The sequence below is a fragment of the Oncorhynchus nerka genome, linkage group LG24 (genome assembly GCF_034236695.1).
Source record: "Oncorhynchus nerka isolate Pitt River linkage group LG24, Oner_Uvic_2.0, whole genome shotgun sequence".
NCBI lineage: Eukaryota > Metazoa > Chordata > Actinopteri > Salmoniformes > Salmonidae > Oncorhynchus > Oncorhynchus nerka.
Window position 1 is genome coordinate 19,310,354 of NC_088419.1, and position 22,489 is coordinate 19,332,842.

At 41.3% G+C, this 22,489-nt stretch overlaps 2 protein-coding genes across 3 annotated transcripts in view; one reads left to right on the forward strand and one right to left on the reverse strand.

Annotated features, from left to right (window-relative positions):
• Positions 1-287: 287 nt before the first annotated feature.
• Positions 288-5,340, reverse strand: si:ch73-111k22.3 (pleckstrin homology-like domain-containing protein). Its single transcript, XM_065008686.1, has 2 exons — positions 5,079-5,340; positions 288-606 (listed from the first exon to the last, which is right to left on the reverse strand). Exons 1-2 carry the CDS (start codon positions 5,244-5,246, stop codon positions 391-393), a joined length of 384 nt encoding a protein of 127 aa, XP_064864758.1. The 5' UTR covers positions 5,247-5,340; the 3' UTR covers positions 288-390.
• Positions 5,341-5,518: 178 nt separating this feature from the next.
• LOC115122900 (serine/threonine-protein kinase D3) overlaps positions 5,519-22,489 on the forward strand; it is a 70,500-nt gene continuing 53,529 nt past the window's right edge. For both annotated transcript variants that reach the window (XM_065008687.1, XM_065008688.1), the window contains exons 1-2: positions 5,519-5,846; positions 6,307-7,126. In XM_065008687.1, coding sequence (XP_064864759.1) covers positions 6,773-7,126 — 354 coding nt within the window. In that variant the 5' untranslated portion in view covers positions 5,519-5,846; positions 6,307-6,772. The remainder of the gene's footprint in view (positions 5,847-6,306; positions 7,127-22,489) is intronic.

Here is a 22,489-nt window from a genome sequence, read left to right on the forward strand (position 1 = left end):
ACAACTCTGGTGGACATTCCTGCAGCCAGCATGCCAATTGCACGCTCCCTCAATACATGAAACATCTGTGGCATTGTGTTGTGTGACAAAACTGCACATTTTAGAGTGGCCTTTTATTCCCCAGCACAAGGTGCACCTGTGCAATGATCATGCTGTTTCATCAGCTTCTTGATATGCCACACCTGTCAGGTGGATGGATTATCTTGGCAAAGGAGAAATGCTCACTAACAGGGATGTAAACAAATGTATGCACAACATTTTAGAGAAATAAGCTTTTTGTGCGTATGGAACATTTCTGGGATCTTTTATTTCAGCTCATGAAACACTTTACATGTTGCTTTTATATTCTTGTGTGTTCTTAACGGTATGTAAAATCCAATAAGTGATCATCTATTGCACCACACATGCATTAGTAGCATGGTCCCTGGAGCTCAGCTGTGCTTCACATATAGCCTCCATCCATCCCTGCTGTTCTGCTATGGTGCCAGCCTTTAGGAAGAACGTCCGCTTCCTGTCCTTAGGAGTAATAGTCCATTCGAATGATCCATCGCCTCCTTCAACAACCTCTACCACTGCCCCAACCAGGTTGATGGGCTTCAGAAGCTTCTGGATGAAGGAGAAGTGATGTTGTTTTAGATGGCAGATATGCTGTGCTTCCCAATTGGCACCCTATTCCCTATATATTGTGCGTTCCTATTGGCACCCTGTTCCCTATATTGGCTGCAGAAAGCCTTTGTTGAACTGAAATTGGTACTTCATGGAAGTAAAACTAAGTGTATGTTATTTTCCAAATCACGTAAAAATGTATCTGAAGATTTATGCATGCATACTTTGGATGGTCCCCTCATTGACCGTGTCCCCGCTTATAAATATCTGGGCATCTGGATTGTCGAAAAGCTATCTTTCCAAAAGCATGTTAATGAGTTAGGTAACAAATTAAGAATGAAAATAGTCTTCTTCTATAGGAACAGGTCCTGTCTTTAGTTAAATAGCAGAAAACAACTAATTCAGTCAACATTCATTCTGGTTATTGACGATGGCAATATTGTTTATATGAATGCAGCCGCCACTGTATTGAAGCCATTGGATGCAGTTTATCATAGCGCATTGCGCTTTATTACGGGGGATAAGTTCTGTACACATCCTTGCATTTTGTATCAGAAAGTAGGCTGGCCCTCCTTGAAGTCTCATAGATCGATGCATTGTACTCTTTTTGTCTACAAAGCCCTCGTGCATAAACTTCTGCCATACCTTACCTCATTGTTAAATAAAAGGTGTTGTCATTGTTAAATAAAGGTGAAATAAAATTAATAAATTGTTAACCTTCAGACATATAAATGACCAGACCTGGACTCAGGGATGACTAACCCTGGAGATCCCTTCAATCACCACTGAGTAGGTACATCTGCTTTTTGTTTTTTTGGCCTCTCATGTTGAATGATCTCCAAAAGTTCTTAAAGTTGATGGAGTTGGTGCCTCTCGGGTAATTCAGGCGGATGTTAGAGGGCCTTTTTACTGAAGAATGTGTATGATTGTGTCTTGATTTTCATGTTTTGTTTGCTTTTCATGTATTGTGTAATTGATGTGTATATACATATGTATCGTGTAATTGATGTGTATTTAGATATGTATAGTGTAATTGATGTGTATATACATATGTATAGTGTAATTGATGTGTATATAGATATGTATAGTGTAATTGATGTGTATATACATATGTATAGTGTAATTGATGTGTATATACATATGTAGTGTAATTGATGTGAATATACACTACCAGTCAAAAGTTTTTTTTTTACTCTTTTCTACTTTGTAGAATAATGAATTATGAAATAACATATATGGAATCATGTAGTAACCAAAAAAGTGTTTAACAAATCAAAATATATTTGCGATTTGAGATTCTTCAAGTAGCCATCCTTTGCCTTGATGACAGCTTTGCACACTCTTGGCATTCTCTCAACCAGATTCACCTGAAATGCTTTTCCAGGTGTCTTGAAGGAGTTCCCACTCTGCAGTCTGACTCATCCCAAACGGTGGATTGTGGTCAGGGGATTGTGGAGGCCAGGTCATCTGTTGCAGCACTCCATCACTATCCTTCTTTGTAAAATAGCCCTTACACAGTCTGGAGGTGTGTTGGGTCATTGTCCTGTTGAAAAACAAATGATAGTCCCACTAAACCCAAACCAGATGGGATGGCGTATCGTTGCAGAATGCTGTGGTAGCCATGCTGGTTAAGTGTGTCTTGAATTCTAAATAAATCACAGTGTCATAAATACATCACAGCAAAGCACCCCCACCCCATAACACCTTCTCCTCCATGCTTTACACTGGGAAATACACATGCAGAGATAATCTGTTCACCCACAACGCGTCTCACAATGACACAGAGATTGTAACCAAAAATCTCAAATTTGGACTCCAGACCAAAGGACAAATTTCCACAAGTCTAATGTCCATTGCTCGTATTTCTTCGCCGAAGAAAGTCTCTTCTTATTATTGGTGTCCTTTAGTAGTGGTTTCTTCTTTGCAGCAATTCTTTGCAGCAATTCGACCATGAAGGCCTGAGGTGATTGTGGACTAGAGGAAAAAGAGGGCCGAGCACGCCCCCATTCTCATCGATGGGGCTGCAGTGGAGCAGGTTGAGAGCTTAAAGTTCCTTGGTGTCCACATCACCAACAAACTAACATTGTCCAAGCACACCGACAGTCGTGAAGAGGGCACAACAAAACATAATCAGGAGACTGAAAAGATTTGGCATGGATCCCCAGATCCTCAAAAGGTTCTACAGCTGCACCATCGAGGGCATTGGTTGCATCACTGCCTGGTATAACAACTGCTCGGCCTCCGACCGCAAGGCACTACAGTGGGTAGTGTGAACAGCCCAGTGCATCACTGGGGCCAAGCTTCCTGCCATTCAGGAGCTCTATACCAGGCGGTGTCAGAGGAAGGCCCTAAAAATTGTCAAAGACTCCAGCCACCCTAGTCATAGACTGTTCTCTCTGCTACCACACGGCAAGCGGTACCGGAGCGCCAGGTCTAGGTCCAAGAAGCTTCTAAACAGCTTCTACCCCCAAGACATAAGACTCCTGAACATCTAGTCAAATGGCTACCCAGACTATTTGCATTGCACCCCCCCCCCCTTCCCTCTCCACACCACTGCAACTCTGTTGTCATCTATGCATAGTCACTTTAATCAACTCTACCTCCATGTACATACTACCTCAACTAACCGGTGCCCCTGCACATTGACTCTGTACCGGCACCCCCCTGTATATATTGTTATTTTTTACTGCTGCTCTTTAATTATTTGTTACTTTTATCTCTTATTATTATCCAGATTTTTTGAAACTGCACTGTTGGTTAGGGGCCCGTAAGTAAGCATTTCACTGTAAGGTCTACCCCTGTTGTATTCAGAGTTCAAAGTTCTTGAAATTTTCCGTATTGACTGGCTTTCATGTCTTAAAGTAATAATGGACTGCCATTTCTCTTTCCTTATTTGTGCTGTTCTTCGCAAAATATGGACTTGGTCTTTTATCAAATAGGGCTAACTTATGTATACCCCCCTATCTTGTCACAACACAAATGTTTGGCTCAAACGCATTAAGAAGGAGAGAAAATCACACCTGTTAATTTAAATGCGTTCCAGGAGAATGAAACTGGTTGAGAAACTGGCCAAGAGTGTGCAAAGCTGTCATCAAGGCAAAAGGTGGCTATTTGAAGAATCTCAAATAATAAATATATTTTGATTTATTTAACACTTTTTTGGTTACCACATGATTCCATGTGTGTTATTTCATAGGTTTGATGTCTTCACTATTATTGTGTAGAAAATGTAAAAAATAGTAAAAATAAAGAAAAACCCTTGAATGAGTAGGTGTTCTAAAACTGTTGACTGGTAGTGTAGATATGTATAGTGTAATTGATGTGTGTATACATATGTATAGTGTAATTGATGTGTATATAGATATGTATAGTGTAATTGATGTGTATATAAATATGCATAGTGTAATTGATGTGTATATAAATATGCATAGTGTAATTGATGTGTATATACATATGTATTGTGTAATTGATGTGTATATAGATATGTATAGTGTAATTGATGTGTATATAAATATGCATAGTGTAATTGATGTGTATATAAATATGCATAGTGTAATTGATGTGTATATACATATGTATTGTGTAATTGATGTGTATATAGATATGTATAGTGTAATTGATGTGTATATAGATATGCATAGTGTAATTGATGTGTATATAAATATGCATAGTGTAATTGATGTGTATATACATATGTATTGTGTAATTGATGTGTATATAGATATGTATAGTGTAATTGATGTGTATATACATATGTATTGTGTAATTGATGTGTATATAGATATGTATAGTGTAATTGATGTGTATATACATATGTATTGTGTAATTGATGTGTATATAGATATGTATTGTATAATTGATGTGCATATAGATATGTATTGTGTAATTGATTTGTTCATGCAGGGCTCAACTGCAAAAAAGACCACAATCTCAGCATGATTCCCTGGCTAAATAAAGGTTAAATAAAAATGTAATAAAAATATAGTGTACATCCTATGGGTCCTGGTCAAAAGTAGTACACTACAAAGGGAATAGGGTGCAATTTGGAACATATCAATGACCTAGGCATAGTTTGCTGCCTTGTAATAAAATCCCAAAGTAAATGCAATATAGCCTACTGTCTCGACATTTCAAGCAAACATGTAAACTAAATAACAATAGCATACTTTTAATTGACTTTGTATTCCTTTAACAGTGTTCAAAACACCTAGCTAAGTGAGACCTTGCCACCTTGCAGCTGTAGACGTCAGTAAACGGCCCGCTGCTATGGTAACAGGACAACACTGTAGGAAGTAAGGGAACATGTTGCACTGACACCGCTGAAAGTTACAATGTATGTAACGCTTGGTCGCATAGCTACATTATTTGCTGCTTTGTCATAAACATAGGGGCGAAAATGCTGTCTCCTAAATAACAATTTAGTCCTAGCTTGCGTGACAAGTTCCTTTGAAAATTAACTGTTGTCTTCTTACCTCTTCATTTTCACCATAAAACAGTAGAGTTTCTTTCAACTGAAACCATGCGCGTTTCCACCGGTGCGTAAAATGAGTGCGCTTGGATAACCATCCTTTTTTGTCCTCTTTTATCTCAACGAGGTTTTCATCTGGGCCGTTAGAGGTCGCAGATACTACAGCCATCATAGAGTTTTGAGAATAACGGGATAAATAGCTGAGAAATTAGCCTATAATTCAAGAGCGTCACACACCCAAAGCCTAGTGGGTAATGTCGTTATTTTTGTCCAGCCGCACCATCAACTGATGGCGCGCGGAACGAAGACTAGAACTTCCAGTCCCAGAAAGCCCTGTGTTGTGTTGTTACCGAATCAGTGGGGACGGGAGGGTTAATGCCGCGTTTCACACAAGTCGGAAGTAGTAAACACGGACATTTACGACTTGTCGATATACACGTTCGCGTTCAACCAGTTAGGAAGTCGGACATTTCCGAGTGTCCTAGTTCCGACTAGTACATGAACGCGGCATATTACAGTGCGATAATAGGATACTGACGAACTGGTTGCTTGCTATCTGGCTACATGAAGAAAGTTAGGAAAGGAAAGTAGTATAGTTGGCAAAATATTCAGGCTTTGCACTCATGCCAAAATAGGGAGTTTGGATCCAAATCTAAACACTCACACCCGACCATCGTGATGTCACAGTTCAAGCGTTCGAACGTCTTGGAAGATAAGAATTAACACACACATTTTTCATCTCCAGAGAGTGAAAACCGTCCTTTTCGAAAAGGTAAATGTATTTCAAAGATTTTATACCTTATCAAAAAAGCACGTCTACGGGCTTTGTGTGGGCATTTATAAGTGAAATAGATCAAGCATAGGCTATGTACAGTTAATCCTATTACAAGCAATTACATGAACATGTTTTACCTCTCCAAATCAAATGAGAGCACATTTCCAGATGTGTCTTGATTTCAGATGTGTTAGGCAAGTTTAAATTCATTATGCAAAGGCACAACAAGTGATGATGATAATAATAATACTGTTGTTATATTGTTGTTATTATTGATACACTTTAAATGGTTATATTAAATGATTGTATACAGTACAAGCTGTTTTGCAGCCTATTCATTTACAGTAACTTTTGGCTAATCAATCAATAATCTGACTCATTGATCCGACAGGATAGTTTTCCCCCACATAAATGTTCTCCATTACCTACTCTCATCTATAGTTTTTTTTGTTACCAGATAATTTACGGGGAATTAGAAACGTTCTACTACATGGAGTTGCAACTGAGGAGAACTGCTCTGTGGCTGTTTCTTCTACTCACCATAAGAACAGTTTTTTGTTGCGCTGAGGCTGAACATTCTCCAATGGTTGGGAACTTTTTGCAGAAGCACTTTGTCCTCGGAGTGGTGTAGAGCTGAGAATGGAGGAAGAATCAACATGCTTTCATTGAACATTTATTGTTATGTGCCTCGTGTGAGCTGTCGAAGAGGAACGGGCACAATTTACACTTCAGAGTAATTGTTTATTTTTTATAGAGTTGATGTTCAGTAATACATCAAAGATGTCTTATTTGTAAAAGTAAGCTAAACAGTGCTGCTAGAATATTCAACCGACTGGATATTCTAAACAAATGACCAAGATGCTTCAACAAAGCCAATGTTGTTGAATAGAACTTGAGAGCTGCTATTCGAAATAATACGTTCGATGTCGGTCAACTTTGACTCTTTACCTCGTCAAGAAGACATAAGACAGCCAATGTCTGCCTGCAGCAGTTCTTCCCCTCCACCCTTACCCAGACTGTGCCCCCTCTCTGTGGCTCCGAATCCAGTCGCCCCACCGACTCCTTCGCCGTCTCCAAGCCCGCCGGCGACACTCTACAGTCGACTGTCAAATGGGAGTCTCAGCGCCCCGAGCCCCACTAACTCCGGGTGCTCTTTCCACGGGGTGTCTTTTCTTATCCAGATCGGACTCACCAGGGAAACGGTGAACCTGGATGCCAGCGATCTGTCCGGGATATCTGCGGTGAAGGAGCTCGTATGTTCAATAGTGGACCAAAAGGTAAGGTAACAATTTACACCACAGGGCTGTTATTACTGTGTAACTAATTACAATGTAATTGCAGTGCAACAAATATTATAATGATTCATTATGACAATGTACTTACAGCAGTAACTCTAACTTTAGCTAACCTAACCCTAAAGACAAACCATTTCTTGGCCATATAGTCCTCATGATGGGCATGCATGGAGACAGATCAGATCTCATCAAAACCTGAACAAAAACTATACACTCTAAATTATTTTACAGTTGTCTGTGACTTGCTATATTCATCATATTGTATTGGGATTTTAGTTTAGTTGATTAATTCGACCATTTAAAAAAATATATATATATATAATTTAATATGACACACAATCTCCTTTAGTGGTCTGTATAGCAAATTGTAATACACTTAATTTATTTGTAGGCTACACTCTTTAGACTGTTACACATGACATCGATTTTTAAAGACCTTGTTGCTTTCTAAGAGTTAGAAAACTCATATTTGGACAGTTTTTTGTAGTTATTACTTTTTTTTATAGAGCGTACAGGTGTGTAGTGTTGAACCATGAGGTGAGGCGTTACATTGTAAAGTAAGCATCAGTGTAAGAAAAAAAACAAGAGGTTGCATTTGAGAGAAATACAATTGAAACAGGGCAGATGTACTGTATAGTTGTGGTTTTCACAGGTGTAATATTCTGTTTTGCTTTCTGCTTATGAGTGTTACACCTGTTTTTGCACACAATAGATGCCCCAGGGGTTGTTTAGATGAGAGGTGACGGATTCTCCCTCCTACTTTGCAAAATATTGAAATACTGTGGTAGGCTGGAAAACACAGATAACATATGTTTCCCAGAGTAGACTACATTACTCAACAACATCTTCACTTGCTCTTGTAAGGTATATGGCCTTATCACACAAACCACTCCCAGTTTCTCATTGTGTGACAAATACACAGAGCAATGTATAACACGTTTTTTCTTGTATGGTTCTTGAGTAAAAGTGGAAAAATTACATTTTGTTATGATGATGGGGGATTGACACAACAGCGATGGCACAATATACTGTAGAGGCATGTTTTTACTGTCTGTGTTAGATTTCATCAAAGAAAAGGGGTGTAAAATTTTTCATTCTGTCTGAGCCACAGTGCAACATCAACACTTTTCTATTCCTCAATTTAAACATATGGGGCCTATTGCAACGACCACTGGCCAGCGTAGTAACTCAAGGTCATCTCTGGTTAAAAAACATTGCCCTAAAATCACTCGCACAGCTGATCTCAATTGCAACCATCACTTGCCACCGATTTGTGTCGAGGTTATCTTTTATTCCTGATTGCTGCCAAAAAAGTTCAAGAACACTCCTCCCTCTGGTGGGTATTATCAATGGAACAAATTGATCCTGATTTTTTAGTAGACTTACGACGAATGATCTATTTTGACAATCAGTCCGTACAACTGAAATAAAGTATTTCCTCGTTTACCACGGCAAATCTATTGTGGCAATTTACCTGACACCTTGTATGAATGGAAAACTAATGGTCTAACCTATTGTTACTATATATTTTTCTCTCCAATTTATGTATTCCATTAATTACAACTTGTCTTTAAAAAGAAAATGCATCGCAGCGCTTGAGGCGACACTAACAGACCTGGGATCGATCCCAGGCTGTGTCACAGCCAGCCATGACCGGGAGACCCATGAGGCTTGAAAAAGTATGGTAATTTCTTATCAAGATCGGGGGGAAATATCCCTGTACTGCAAGGAAAGAAGGAAAGAAATTCCACAAATAAACTTTTAAGAAGGCACACCTGTTAATAGAAATGCATTCCAGTTGACTACCTCATGAAGCTGGTTGAGAGAATGCCAAGAGTGTGCAAAGCTGTCATCAAGGCAAAGGGTGGCTATTTGAAGAATCTCAAATATGAAAATATTTTGATTTGTTTAACACTTTTTTGTTTACTACATGATTCCATTTGTGTTATTTCATAGTTTTGATGTCTTCACTATTATTCTACAATGTAGAAAATAGTCCAAATAAAGAAAAACTCTTGAATGAGTAGGTGTTCTAAAACTTTTGACTGGTAGTGTATGTAGACTATGAAGTGACAACGATGTAGGCTGTGTGTAGCGGTTAGAGGTCATGATATGAAGGGTTGGCTTGTAAAGGTTTTTTGGTCTGGTCACAGAAAGTTGATGTGTTGTCCACAAGCAATGGGAAAAGGTGAGAGGAGGAGATAGTTGTGAGAAGGAATAATAAACACAATGATCAAAGTGCTTATGCTGTTTTTATGCGGCTGCTATGAAAGTGAACTGTGTGTGTGATCAGGGGTGTATTCATTCTGCCGATTCTGTATAAAAACGCTTCTTAAACGGAAGCAAACGGAATGTAACGGGGATAAAAAATACCTGATTTTGTCTAATAGAAACTCACATTTGCAACTTTTGGACTAATGATTACACCTTAGATCAGCTAGATGCAGGCAAGAGTGTGCAAGGCAGTATCGCATGTGTCACTGTCTGTCACCTTGATTACAAAAAAAATTCTCGACCTGTGCACCTACGTTTTAAACTTTCATTCATAGGCTAGGTTGTAGCAACCTCATGATGGGTAGAGGGAAATTTGAGTATCATGTAGTAGCCTAAATCTATTGATGTTACATTGAGCTGGATGATTGGAATATGAATGACAGGTATCTAATAGATATGCTGTAATAGAAATAAGGCCACGCTCATAAAAAATAAAATCATCCTACCTCACTTAAATGACACCGACCGCCACTGCTGTACGGTCCAAACTAGAAATGTGTATTAAATCAATTAAATCGCGATGAGTTAGGCCTATGTCATATTTTTTATTTTAAATATATTAAAAAGGTTTAAATGAAATATATGTTTTAACACACAGGTGCATATCATCTCCCGTTTGTAGAATTTTAAGAAATCCAGCATTGACCTGCGTTCGTTGCAATCGACCCATCTCGTTTAACCACATGGTTATGAGGCTGCTTGCTTGGCCTTCAAACTTGCACTGTGCATTATCCTTAGCCTTCTCTGGAAGCCATGAGTGTATCCAGTATCCACTATTCACACTATATAGGTCCACAACAAAACCACATGTACATCACATTACTGATGGTGGTTCATACCGTAAAGAAATGTTGATATCTTCCCACCACCTCACTTTCAAAAACTGTCCCAAATGGCTCTCTATTCCTTATGGGCCCTGGTCAAAAGTAGTGCACTTTATAGGGAATAGGATGCCATTTGAGATGTAAGCCCCCCCCCTGGTGTGGGAGTATTGGAACTCTGGGCCCATATTTACGGTATGTTGGACCATGTAATATTTGTTCTCCTGTAGGAGGGGAACAGGAACAGTCCCCGGGGTGTCCAGGAAGACAGTGGGGAAGTTCCCCTCCCTTGCAGGCCGCCATACTGTCCCGGGCTGCACCAGTCTGCCCGGCCCAGCTCCGTAGTCAGCCCCACCCTCCCTGTCCTGTCACATACCACGGTTGCAGGCTGCTGTAGGCAGCAGACAAAGAGGTGCTAGTGTGTGTAAAAGAAAAACTGAGATTGGGGTTCCGATAAGTGATGTGTGTATATTCTAGCTGGAAGAAACAGAGTTGAGGCTAAAACTGTTAAGTTAATTGATGCAATATAAATTGCAAGGTAAAAGAGCATGAAATAGAGCAACCTATTCAGACAGAGGCAAAACAATCTGTTACAGCGTTTACCACTGATTATGCTTTTCATTCATGTATTGCACATGTAGTCTTTGGGTCATTTTAAGGGCATTTCTCGCTTACTACGAAGCTCATTAAAGCGAAGGAGCTGAATTGCAGATTGCTGACCTATTCCTTAATGTCCAAACAATTGCACTTTGCCCTAATAAACAAATCTGTCTGTATTGCAAACTCTTAATCCAGTGTTGGAACTACAGAATTAGAAGGTTTTATTCTATCACATCATTCTATTTTCTATGGTTGGAACACTCCAGCTGGTGAAGTTTCACAGAGATCATCATCATCATCATCAGTTCTGAAAATCACTAGGCGATGGGCTACTGAGATACAGTAGGGCTCCTTGCCATTGTAATAATATTAGTCACCACCCAGCTAGCACATAACGTTCTGAGAATCACGTTTCTTAGAGCGGTGTCAGAGCGTTGTTATCTTATGGTCATTTTGCAAACAACCTTCCCACAACTTTCTGGGAATGGTGCAGGATAGTTGCTTGGCTTCAGAACAGTCTCAGCACATTTAAGGAACTTGAGAAAAAAACGTTATTTTCTTTGAATTTCATTACTTTAAGAGAACGTTTCCTAAATGTTCAAACATGGTTAGATCTACATTTAAATTGTGATCATGTTCTATGAATGTTCTCCAACTGGTTTGGCATTGGGAATGTTCTCAAATAGTTCAAAGAATGTTAAGAAACAATGTTCTTCTGTGGTTCAATTTAAAGTAATGTTCTCAAATTGATCCAACAAAATTGGGAGAAATAACGTTCTGACATGAGAATTTCAGCATAAGGGTTTCTGCAGGTTTCCTCACGGTTCATTTTAAAGTCATGTTCTCAGAACCTTAAGAAAACTTTAGTAGCGTATCTTGTTAATTGTGTTGGCCACACCCACTAATTGGCCGCACCTGATCTTACTGAGTGATTGTTTCCTTTGAAATGGGGTCTGTTTGAATGGACTAAAATGAACAGCTTTGTATTAGTTAAAAAAAGATAGCATGCTATCTCCATCCTGGTGGCGCAGTGGACTAATTCAATGGGTAGACAACAGAAGATCATGGGTTTGAATCTCACTGATGCCATACTAACTAAAATAAATGTATGTGTTTTTGTGATTAATGCCTAAGTAAATTCCTTTCAATGCATCCTATCTGTGCTTGCAGCTAAAAACAATTAACCTAAGCTAGCAGTCTTATTGAAATGTTTTAAAAGTTATTCAAAAACCTTCAAATAACCAATCATTTCCGTTCTCAGAACGTGAATAAAATCTCCCAAGAAAACTTTCAGGGAACCATAGTAAAACGTTCTCAGAACCTCCTTGCAAATTAACCTCCCTTCAAATTAACAGGCGACATTTTCACTTCCGTTCTCAGAACTTAAAAAAAAAGTTATGTTTAAAAAATGTAATCTGTCACCTTTCACACAGATGAGGAAGTGCAACATCGGTGGATGGGGTGGATTGAGACGCATGCAATGAAAAAAAAAGATCTCTAGCTTAAATGCACACATTTTATGGGGATTTTTATATTATGCTAATTTTATTTCCGTGAGGGCGTCAAGTCTAGGGAGTAGGTTAAGCAACTTCATTATTCCGCCATTGTTTTTATGGCCATTATTAGACAACACACATTGTGTGACATGAATGACATAGAACTGTGCTGATGGTGAGTGACTGACTGACCACCCACAGTACTGCATGTGGAGCTGTGCCATGTTGGTGGAGTGTATTTCCTGCTCTAAAGTGCCATAGGCTAACAATTCGTTTCAGCCAGTGCACAGGACAAGACTGGAACAGCAGAGAGAACAAAGGTTAACTATGTAGCCTAGAATCAGGTTTATACATTTTCTAATCCAATTTTTAAAAGCCCTGGTAAAAAGTGCTGCAATATATATGGAATAGGGTGCAATTTGGGATGAACCCCTGGTTTATGGAAGAGTAGAGATGAGAGAAAGAGAGAGAGAGAGAGAGAGAGAGAGAGAGAGAGAGAGAGAGAGAAAGAGAGAGAGAGAGAGAGAGAGAGAGAGAAAGAGTGAGGAAGTGAGAGAGAGAGAGCGAGAGAGAGAGAGAGAGAGAGCTAAAGAGTGGGGGAAGAGAGAGAGAGTGAGAAAGAGTGGGAGAGAGAGAGAGAGGGGGAGGGAGAGAGAGACATTCTATCTTGCAAAACACACAATACATTGCCTTCATACCCCATGACTTATTCCACATTTTCTTGTGTTACAGCCCAAATTCAAAATGGATTAAATATTGTTTTTCTCACCCAATACCCCATAATGACAAAGTGAAAACATGTTTGTAGAAAACGTTGCATTTTTATTGAAAATGAAATACAGAAATAATAATACTCATTTAAATAAGTATTCACACCTCTGAGTCAATACATGTTAGAATCACCTTTGGAGTCTTTCTGGGTATGTCTCTACGAGTTTTGCACACCTGGATTATTCTTTCTAAATTCTTCAAGCTCTGTCAAGTTGGTTGTTGATCATGCTAGACAGCCATTTTCAAGTATTGCCATAGATTTTCAAGCAGATTTAAGTAAAAACTGTAACTAGTCCACCCAAGAACATTCAATGTCATCTTGGTAAGTAACTCCAGTGTATATTTGGACTTGTGTTTAAGGTTATTGTCCTGCTGAAAAGTACATTTGTCTCCCAGTGTCTGTTGGAAAGCAGTATGAACCCAGTTTTCCTCTAGGATTTTGCCTGTGCTTAGCTCTATTCCGTTTCTTTATATCCTAAAAAACTCCCTAGTCCTTGTCGATGACAAGCAAACCCATAACATGATGCAGCCACCACCATGCTTGAAAATATGAAGAGTGGTACTCAGTGATGTGTTGGATTTGCCCCAAACATAACACTTTGTATTCAGGATATAAAGTACATTTATTTGCCTCTCCAGCAACTGAGTTAGGAAGGACGCCTGTAATCTTTGTAGTGGCTTGGTGTACTGATACACCATCTAAAGTGTAATTATTAACTTCACCATGCTCAAAGGGATATTCAATGTCTGCTTTGTCTGCCCTACACCCAAACAAGGGCACTGCGTTCATCCACCTCTGGCCTGCTCGCCTCCCTACCACTGAGGAAGTACAGTTCCCGCTCAGCCCAGTCAAAACTGTTCGCTGCTCTGGCCCCCCAATGGTGGAACAAACTCCCTCACGACGCCAGGACAGCGGAGTCAATCACCACCTTCCGGAGACACCTGAAACCCCACCTCTTTAAGGAATACCTAGGATAGGATAAAGTAATCCTTCTCCCCCTCCCCCCCCCCTTAAAAGACCTAGATGCACTATTGTAAAGTGGCTGTTCCACTGGATGTCATAAGGTGAAAGCACCAATTTGTAAGTCACTCTGGATAAGAGCGTCTGCTAAATGACTTAAATGTAATGTAAATGTAAATTGTTTACACAACAACCAATAGCTGCCATTCTTTGTGAGGCATTGGAAAACCTCCCTGGTCTTTGTGGTTTAATCTGTGTTTGAAATTCACTGCTTGACTTAGGGGCTTTACAGATAATTGTTTGTGTGGGGTATGGAGATGAGGTAGTCATTCAAAAAGTATTGCACACAAAGTGATTCCATGTAACTGATGTTATTTAGGCTTGTAATAACAAAGAAGTTAAATATATTTTGACTCAAGACATTTCAGCATTACATTTTTTTAAATCAATTTATTAACAATTCAAAAACATAATTCCACTTTAACGTTATGGGGTATAGTGTGCAGGCTAGTGATACAAAATCTAAATTGAATCAATTTCAAATTTAGGCTGTCAAGGGGTGTGAATACCTTCTGAAGGCACTGTAATAAAGGAATTCAGGGATAGCCCATAGGGAATAACAAGTGTTTTATAGGGCATGTTATCAACATTTGGTAAATGTACATGGTGTCTGATTGTGATTTCTCTGGGTACAACTGAGCCTGTATTATTTGAGACAGTACACTGGGGAACCCCTTTAATGCATTGGTGATGCTGCTGCTGCTTGTGCGTTGGAGAATAATAATTACGTTTCGCTGTGAGATACATACAATGGAATTGCCGTTCTTTCAGCATGTTGTCATCTGTGTACGCTACCAATAAACCTTGATTTGATTTGTTTAGTACCACGGCACGGTTCTTAAGGATTTATATAAACTTTTATGATAGCTCTTTTTGATTGATAAACCAGGCCTATTACTAGAGTAGAGGGAGGCACACTCATTTCATAATCTCCACAAATCATCTTATATAAAGCCCTGGTGGATTTGGGGAAATCACTTGAGCAGGTTTCGTTCAGTCTTTCTTTGCCTTGTTCCTGTTTCTTAAAATTCAGGATCACCAGAATGGAGGACTGTGCTTGGTGGGACACTATGTCTATTCTAGCTCTGGTCCAGGTCGTTAGTGCGGCTTGCTAATGTTTAGGAAGGCTCTGCATTAGTAAGCCACACTAACGGCCTAGAACAGAGCTACATCCGACACTGTTGGCATGTTACCTCTTTATTGGACAGGCGAGGGTCATTATCACATTCCTGTAGAATGTGTTCAGCTTTAAGGGCTTCGATCTCTGTAGGAGCCGTAGGCCTTGTATAACATCCCTGGCCTGTTGGCATCCCAAATGACACCCTATTCCCTATATAGTGCACTGCTTTTGACCAGAGCTCTGCATTTTTCCTATTATGTTGCCTTACAACCTGGAATTAAAATGGATTTTTGGGGGGTTTGTATCTTTTGATTTACACAACATGCCTCTTTGAAGATGCAAAATATTTTTTATTGTGAAACAAACAAGAAATAAGACAAAAAAATAGAAAACTTGAGCGTGCATAACTATTCAGCCCCCCAAAAGTCAATACTTTGTAGAGCCACCTTTTGCAGCATTTTCAGCTGCAAGTCTCTTGGGGTATGTCTCTATAAGCTTGGCACATCTAGATTTCTGCCCATTCTTCAAGGCAAAATTGCTCCAGCCCCTTCAAGTTGGATGGGTTCCGCTAGTGTACAGCAATCTTTAAGTCATACCACAGATTCTCATTTGAATTGAGGTCTGGGCTTTGACTTGGCCATTCTAAGACAATTAAATGTTTCCCCTTAAACCACCCGAGTGTTGCTTTAGCAGTATGCTTAGGGTCATTGTCCTGCTGGAAGGCGAACCTCCCTCCCAGTCTCAAATCTCTGGAAGACAAACAGGTTTCCCTCAAGAATTTCCCTGTATTTAGCGCCATCCATCATTCCTTAAATTCTGACCAGTTTCCCAGTCCCTGCCGATGAAAAACATCCCCACAGCATGATGCTGCCACCACCATGCTTCAGTGTGGGATGGTGTTCTCGGCGTGATGAAAGGTGTTGGGTTTGCGCCAGACATAGCATTTTCCTTGATGGCAGAAAAGCTCAATTTTAGTCTCATCTGACCAGAGTACCTTCTTCCATATGTTTGGGGAGCTTCCCACATGCCTTTTGGCGAACACCAAACGTGTTTGCTTATTTTTTTCTTTAAGCAATGGCTTTTTTTCAGACTACTCTTCCGTAAAGCCCAGCTCTGTGGAGTGTATGGCTTAAAGTGGTTCTATGGACAGATACTCCAATCTCCGCTGTGGAGCTTTGCAGCTCCTTCAGGGCTATTTTTGGTCTCTTTGTTTGATTCTATGATTAATGCCCTCCTTGCTTGGTCCGTGAGTTTTGATGGGCAGCCCTCGCTTGGCAGGTTTGTTGTGGTGCCATATTCTTTCCGTTTTTTAATAATGGATATAATGGTGCTCCGTGGGATGTTCAAAGTTTCTGATATTTTTTTATAACCCAACCCTGATCTGTACTTCTCCACAACCTTGTCCCTGGCCTGTTTGGAGAGCTCCTTGGTCTTCATGGTGCCGCTTGCTTGGTGGTGCCCCTTGCTTAGTGGTGTTGCGGACTCTGGGGCCTTTCAGAACAAGTGTATATATACTGAGATCATGTGACAGATCATGTGACACTTAGATTGCACACAGGTGGGCTTTATTTAATTAATTATGTGACTTCTGAAGGTAATTTGTTGCACCAGATCTTATTTAGGGGCTTCATAGCAAAGGGGGGAATACATATGCATGCACCACTTTTCCATTTTAAATTTTTTAGAATTTTTTGAAAAAAGTTGTTTTTAATTTCACTTCTCCACAACCTTGCAATTTGGACTATTTTGTGTATGTCCGTTACATGAAATCCCCACCAAAATCCATTTAAAATTACAGGTTGTAATGCAACAAAATAGGAAAAACGCAAAGGGGATGAATACTTTTGCAGGGCTCTGTAGCATTGTTGAGGGAGGGTCACACTGTATAATGATAGGAGACAAGTGCAGGATTTTTTAACATATTTTTTTTTACCTTTATTTAACTAGGCAAGTCAGTTAAGAACAAATTCTTATTTTCAATGACGGCCTAGGAACAGTGGGTTAACTGCCTGTTCAGGGGCAGAACGACAGATTTATTCCTTGTCAGCTCGGTGATTTGAACTTGCAACCTTCCGGTTAGCAGTCCAACGCTCTAACCACTAGGCTACCCTGCCACCAAATACATAATAGTGGGATTTATTTTCTCCACCCAAACAAAAGAGCGAGGTGTAAACCTTTAAACAATACACAGGACAAGACCCGTAAAACAAGTGCACAATAACACGCAGCATGGAAGCCGATACAACAGAACAGGTGCTCACAAGACCAACGGACATGGTAACAATAACCGACAAGGACAATGGGGAACAGAGGGCACATATATAACATACTAATCAGGGGGAATGGGAACCAGGTGTGCGTAATGAGACAAGGGCCGTACCCCTCCCAGTCGATGAGGTACTGTAGACGCCTCGCCCGGCGTCACTGGGTCCAGTGGGGCGACCAAGCACCACTTGCCTGAGGAGAAAACATGAAAAGTTGGGTTAATGCTTTAATCAGTAGGGAGTTGCAAGCGGTACGTTACCTTATTAACCCTCCGCAGGCGTTCCAGGTCTCCTCAGCGTGCCGAAACCCCTCATCCCGTAGTGCCTGAAGACATGCGTATAAAGAGCATTTTGAGCGGTTTGCATTGGAGCCCAGGCAGAGGAAGGAGGCAAAAAGCTTTGGAAAACCGGTCCACAACAATGAGAATGGTGGTGTTCCCCTGCGAGAGGGGAAGGTCAGTGACAAGTCCACCGAGAGGTGAGACCAGGGTAATTGTGGAACCGGCAGGGGAAGGAGCTTTCCATACGGGAGGTGTCTTTGGCTGGGCACAGATGGAGCAGGAAGAGACGTAAACCCGGGTCGTCCCTAGCCAAGGTGGGCCACCAGTACTTCTCAGTCAGGCAGGTGATGGTATGGCTTATCCCAGGATGACCCGACACAGGCGCCGGGTAGGAGGCGGTCCCGCACACCCGTGGGCACGTAGGCGCGGTTGTCCAGGCACTGTGCAGGTGCGGGTTCCGTGTGCAGGGCCTGCCGTATGTATGCGTCCATGTCCCACACCACTGGCGCGATGATACGGGACAGAGGGATGATGGGGTCTCCTCTCCCTCTCTCTCCTCTGTGTCATAGATGCGGGACAAGGCGTCTGCCTTCACGTTCTTCGAGCCTGGAATTGGAACCTGGCGAAGAATAGAGCCCACCTGGCCTGTCTCGTGTTTTTACCTCTTCGCTGCTGTGATGTACTCCAGTTTGCGGTGGTCCGTCCACACCAGGAAAGGGTTTGGACCTCTCCAAGCAGTGCCTCCACGCCTTCAGAGCCTTCTTGACCACCAAGAGTTCCCGGTCACCGACGTCGTGATTCCTCTGTACGGGGCTCAGCTGCTTGGAGTAGAAGGCACAGGCCGCAGCTTTGGAGGGGTTCCAGTGCGCTGGGACAGCACTGCCCCAACCTCGACAATGAAGGGAAGTGAGGGGTCGGGATGTGCCAGCACGGAAGCAGTGGTGAAGCGTGCCTTCAGTGTCTCGAATGCCTTCTCCACCTCCGCCATCCAACGAAGCCACAGGGACCTCCTCTCAGCAGGGAGGTAAGAGGCGCCACCACCGTGCTGAAGCCCTAGATGAACTTCCGTAAATAGTTGGCGAACCCCAGGAATCGCTGGACTGCTTTCACAGAGTTGGGAATGGACCATGACCTGACTGCGCTGACGCGTTGCTCCTCCCTCTACACTCCTTCCATGGATATGAGGTAGCCCAAAAAGGACATAGATCATGCTTATTATACACATCCAACCTTTATATTTCTGTTCCTGCTGCCCTTTCCACTTTCACATCCTTCGGTCACTTATCAGGGTATAAACTGAATCTAAATAAAAGCGAATTGATGCTGCTTAATATGGCTGCACAAAAATAGCCTTTACATAACTTGCCATTTAAAATTGCTCAGAGTAGTACATGTTATAATCAGGGGTAGATGTTATAATCAGATTTGAAAACCTTTTTCAAGCCAACTTTGCTCCTCTTTTAACCTGTACGCAGGTCTTTGCTACACCTCTCCTTAGTCGCAAGAATTAATTATATTAAAATGAATACTCTCCCTAAATTCTTATATCTCTATCAGTGCCTGCTGATTTTTCTTCCCAATACATTTTTCAAAAAGATCGACGGCCTAATTCTACCTTTTATATGGGACAAAAATCACCCAAGGATACAAAAACAGCTTTTGCAAAGGCCCAAACCAGATGGCGATCTAGCGCTAACCGGATTTCAGATTCTATTATTGGGCCACTAACCTTAGGATCATTCAGTACTGGTTTTAGGGCAGAGAGATATTCCCACCCCCAATTTGACTAGAGATGAAGGCCGCCTCATCTATATCGGCATCATTGTCTTCCCTCGCTCCTCCGTTACAGGCCCTTACTCCTCCTTCACCAAAAATGTATGTGTCAAAACAACATTGAAGATGTGGAATCAATTTAGGCCCCACTTTGGGTTTCAGACAACCTCTTCTTTTGCTCCGGTAGCCTCAAACACAGATTTCCCCCATCTATGGTTGATGGTGATTTCTAAACATGGTCTAGTCTCGGTATTCACAACAAAGCCTCCTTCACACATGCTGTCAAACATACCCTCGTAAAACTTACCATCCTACTGATCCTCGACTTTGGCGATGTTATCTACAAAATAGCCTCCAACATTCTACTCAACAAATTGGATGCAGTCTATCACAGTGCCATCCGTTTTGTCACCAAAGCCCCATATACTACCCACCACTGCGACCGGTACGCTCTTGTTGGCTGGCCCTCGCTTCATACTTGTTGCCAAACCCACTGGCTCCAGGTCATCCACAAGTCTTTTCTAGGTAAATCCCAGCCTTATCTCAGCTCACTGGTCACCATAGCAGCACCCACCCGTAGCACGCGCTCCAGCAGGTATATCTCACTGGTCACCCCCAAAGCCAATTCCTCATTTGGCCGCCTTTCCTTCCAGTTCTCTGCTGCCAATGACTGGAATGAACTGCACTGAAACTGGAGGCTTTCCTCTCCCTCACTAGCTTTAAGCACAAGCTGTCAGAGCAGCTCACAGATCACTACACCTGTACATAGTCCATCTGTAAATATCCCATCCAACTACCTCATCCTCATACTGTATTTATTTATTTATCTTGCTCCTTTGCACCCTAGTATCTCTACTTGCACATTCATCTTCTGCACATCTATCACTCCAGTGTTTAATTGGTATATTGTAATTACTTCGCCACCATGGCCTATTTATTGCCTTACCTTCCTTATCTTACCTCATTTGCACACACTGTGTATAGAGTTTTTCTACTGTATTATTGACTGTATGTTTGTTTATTCATGTGTAACTCTGTGTTGTTGTATATGTCAAACTGCTTTGCTTTATCTTGGCCAGGTCACAGTTGTAAATGAGAACTTGTTCTCAACTAGCCTACTTGGTTAAATAAAGGTGAAATAAAAAATGAATTTAAAGATTCAGAGATCTCTATATTAACAATACATTTAGTATGTTTGAACAATTATCAGCTAAATTTGGTCTTCCCAGACATCATTTCTTTAGGTTCTTACAAGTCCAGAGTTACGTCCACAGCATAGATCCCCAATTCCCCACCCTTCCTGGTGAAACACAGTTTGACTCATTTCTTATCCCACTTCCTACTCTGAAAGGCACCTTTTCAATCATCTATAGGCAAATTTGCTCACTCCAAACCACCTCATTAAACAATATTAAATCCACACGGGAGGAGGATCTGGGTGAGGAAATATCTGATGAACCATGGGAAGGGGCACTCAAAAAGGTACATACCTCTTCTATTTGTAATCGACACGGTCTCATTCAATGCATACTCATTCATAGGGCCCACTGGACCAAAGCAAGATAATCCATGTACACGTTTTGGTGTTGCCCATCTCTTGTTGGATTCTGGAAAGACATCTTTAACACACTCTCAGAATTAAGCGACACACAGATCGAGCCAGACCCTTTTATTGCATTATTTGGGGTTCCCTTACCCACAATACAACTGACCAAAATGAATAAGGATATAATTGCCTTTGTCACTTTGTTAGCGAGACAATTCATTTTACTTAGATGGAAATCCTCTGCACCCCCTTCTCATGCTCTTTGGATTAAATACGTTTTGAATTTCATAAAGTTGGAAAAAATTAAACACACACTCTATGGGTCTATAGACAAATTCTATGCAATGTGGGCTCCCTTCTTTTCTTATGTTAAACGACTACATTTCCCTGCAGTTCCAGAGTGATGTATATTTTTATATTGGTGACGTAAGAGGCCTGGTATGTGGATACACAACATCTCGGATGTTAAGGACTGTACTATCTGTGCTAGTTGACCTGTAACAACTGTATCAAAATATATTTTTTGTCTTTTTATTTTATTTGACATTTTTTATGTTTGTTCCTCTCTTTGTTTTGCTGTATTGTTGTCTTTGATGTGTTGTTTTGTATTACTACCAAATAACTTTATAGTGCAATTATTTTGTAAATGCAGGTGTTGAAAATTCAATAAACGGGCCTCCCGGGTGGCGCAGTGGTTAAGGGTGCTGTACTGCAGCGCCAGCTGTGTCATCAGAGTCCCTGGGTTCGCGCCCAGGCTCTGTCGTAACCGGCCGCGATCGGGAGGTCCGTGGGGCGACGCACAATTGGCCTAGCGTCGCCCGGGTTAGGGAGGGCTTGGTCGGTAGAGGTGTCCTTGTCTAATCGCGCACCAGCGACTCCTGTGGCGGGCTGGGCGCAGTGTGCGCTAGCCAAGGTGGCCAGGTGCACAGTGTTTCCTCCGGTACATTGGTGCTGCTGGCTTCCGGGTTGGATGCGCACTGTGTTAAGAAGCAGTGCGGCTTGGTTGGGTTGTGTATCGGAGGACGCATGACTTTCAACCTTCGTCTCTCCCGAGCCCGTACGGGAGTTGTAGCGATGAGACAAGATAGTAGCTACTACAACAATTGGATACCACGAAATTGGGGAGAAAAAGGGGTAAAAATAAAATAAATAAAAAATATATATATATAGAACATGCTCCAACAGTTTTCCCAGCACAGACCTGACTAACTGGGTGCGGTCAGCAGAATAGACCACTGCGCTCCGTCCCAGCATGTCCTGAAACACTTCGTTAATAAAGGCCTGGGAGACCGCCTGCACGAATGTGCACCAGATTGTAGGCGCTCCTCAAGTTCAGTTTCGTGAAGTACTGCGCCCTGTGCATTTGTTCGATGATGGT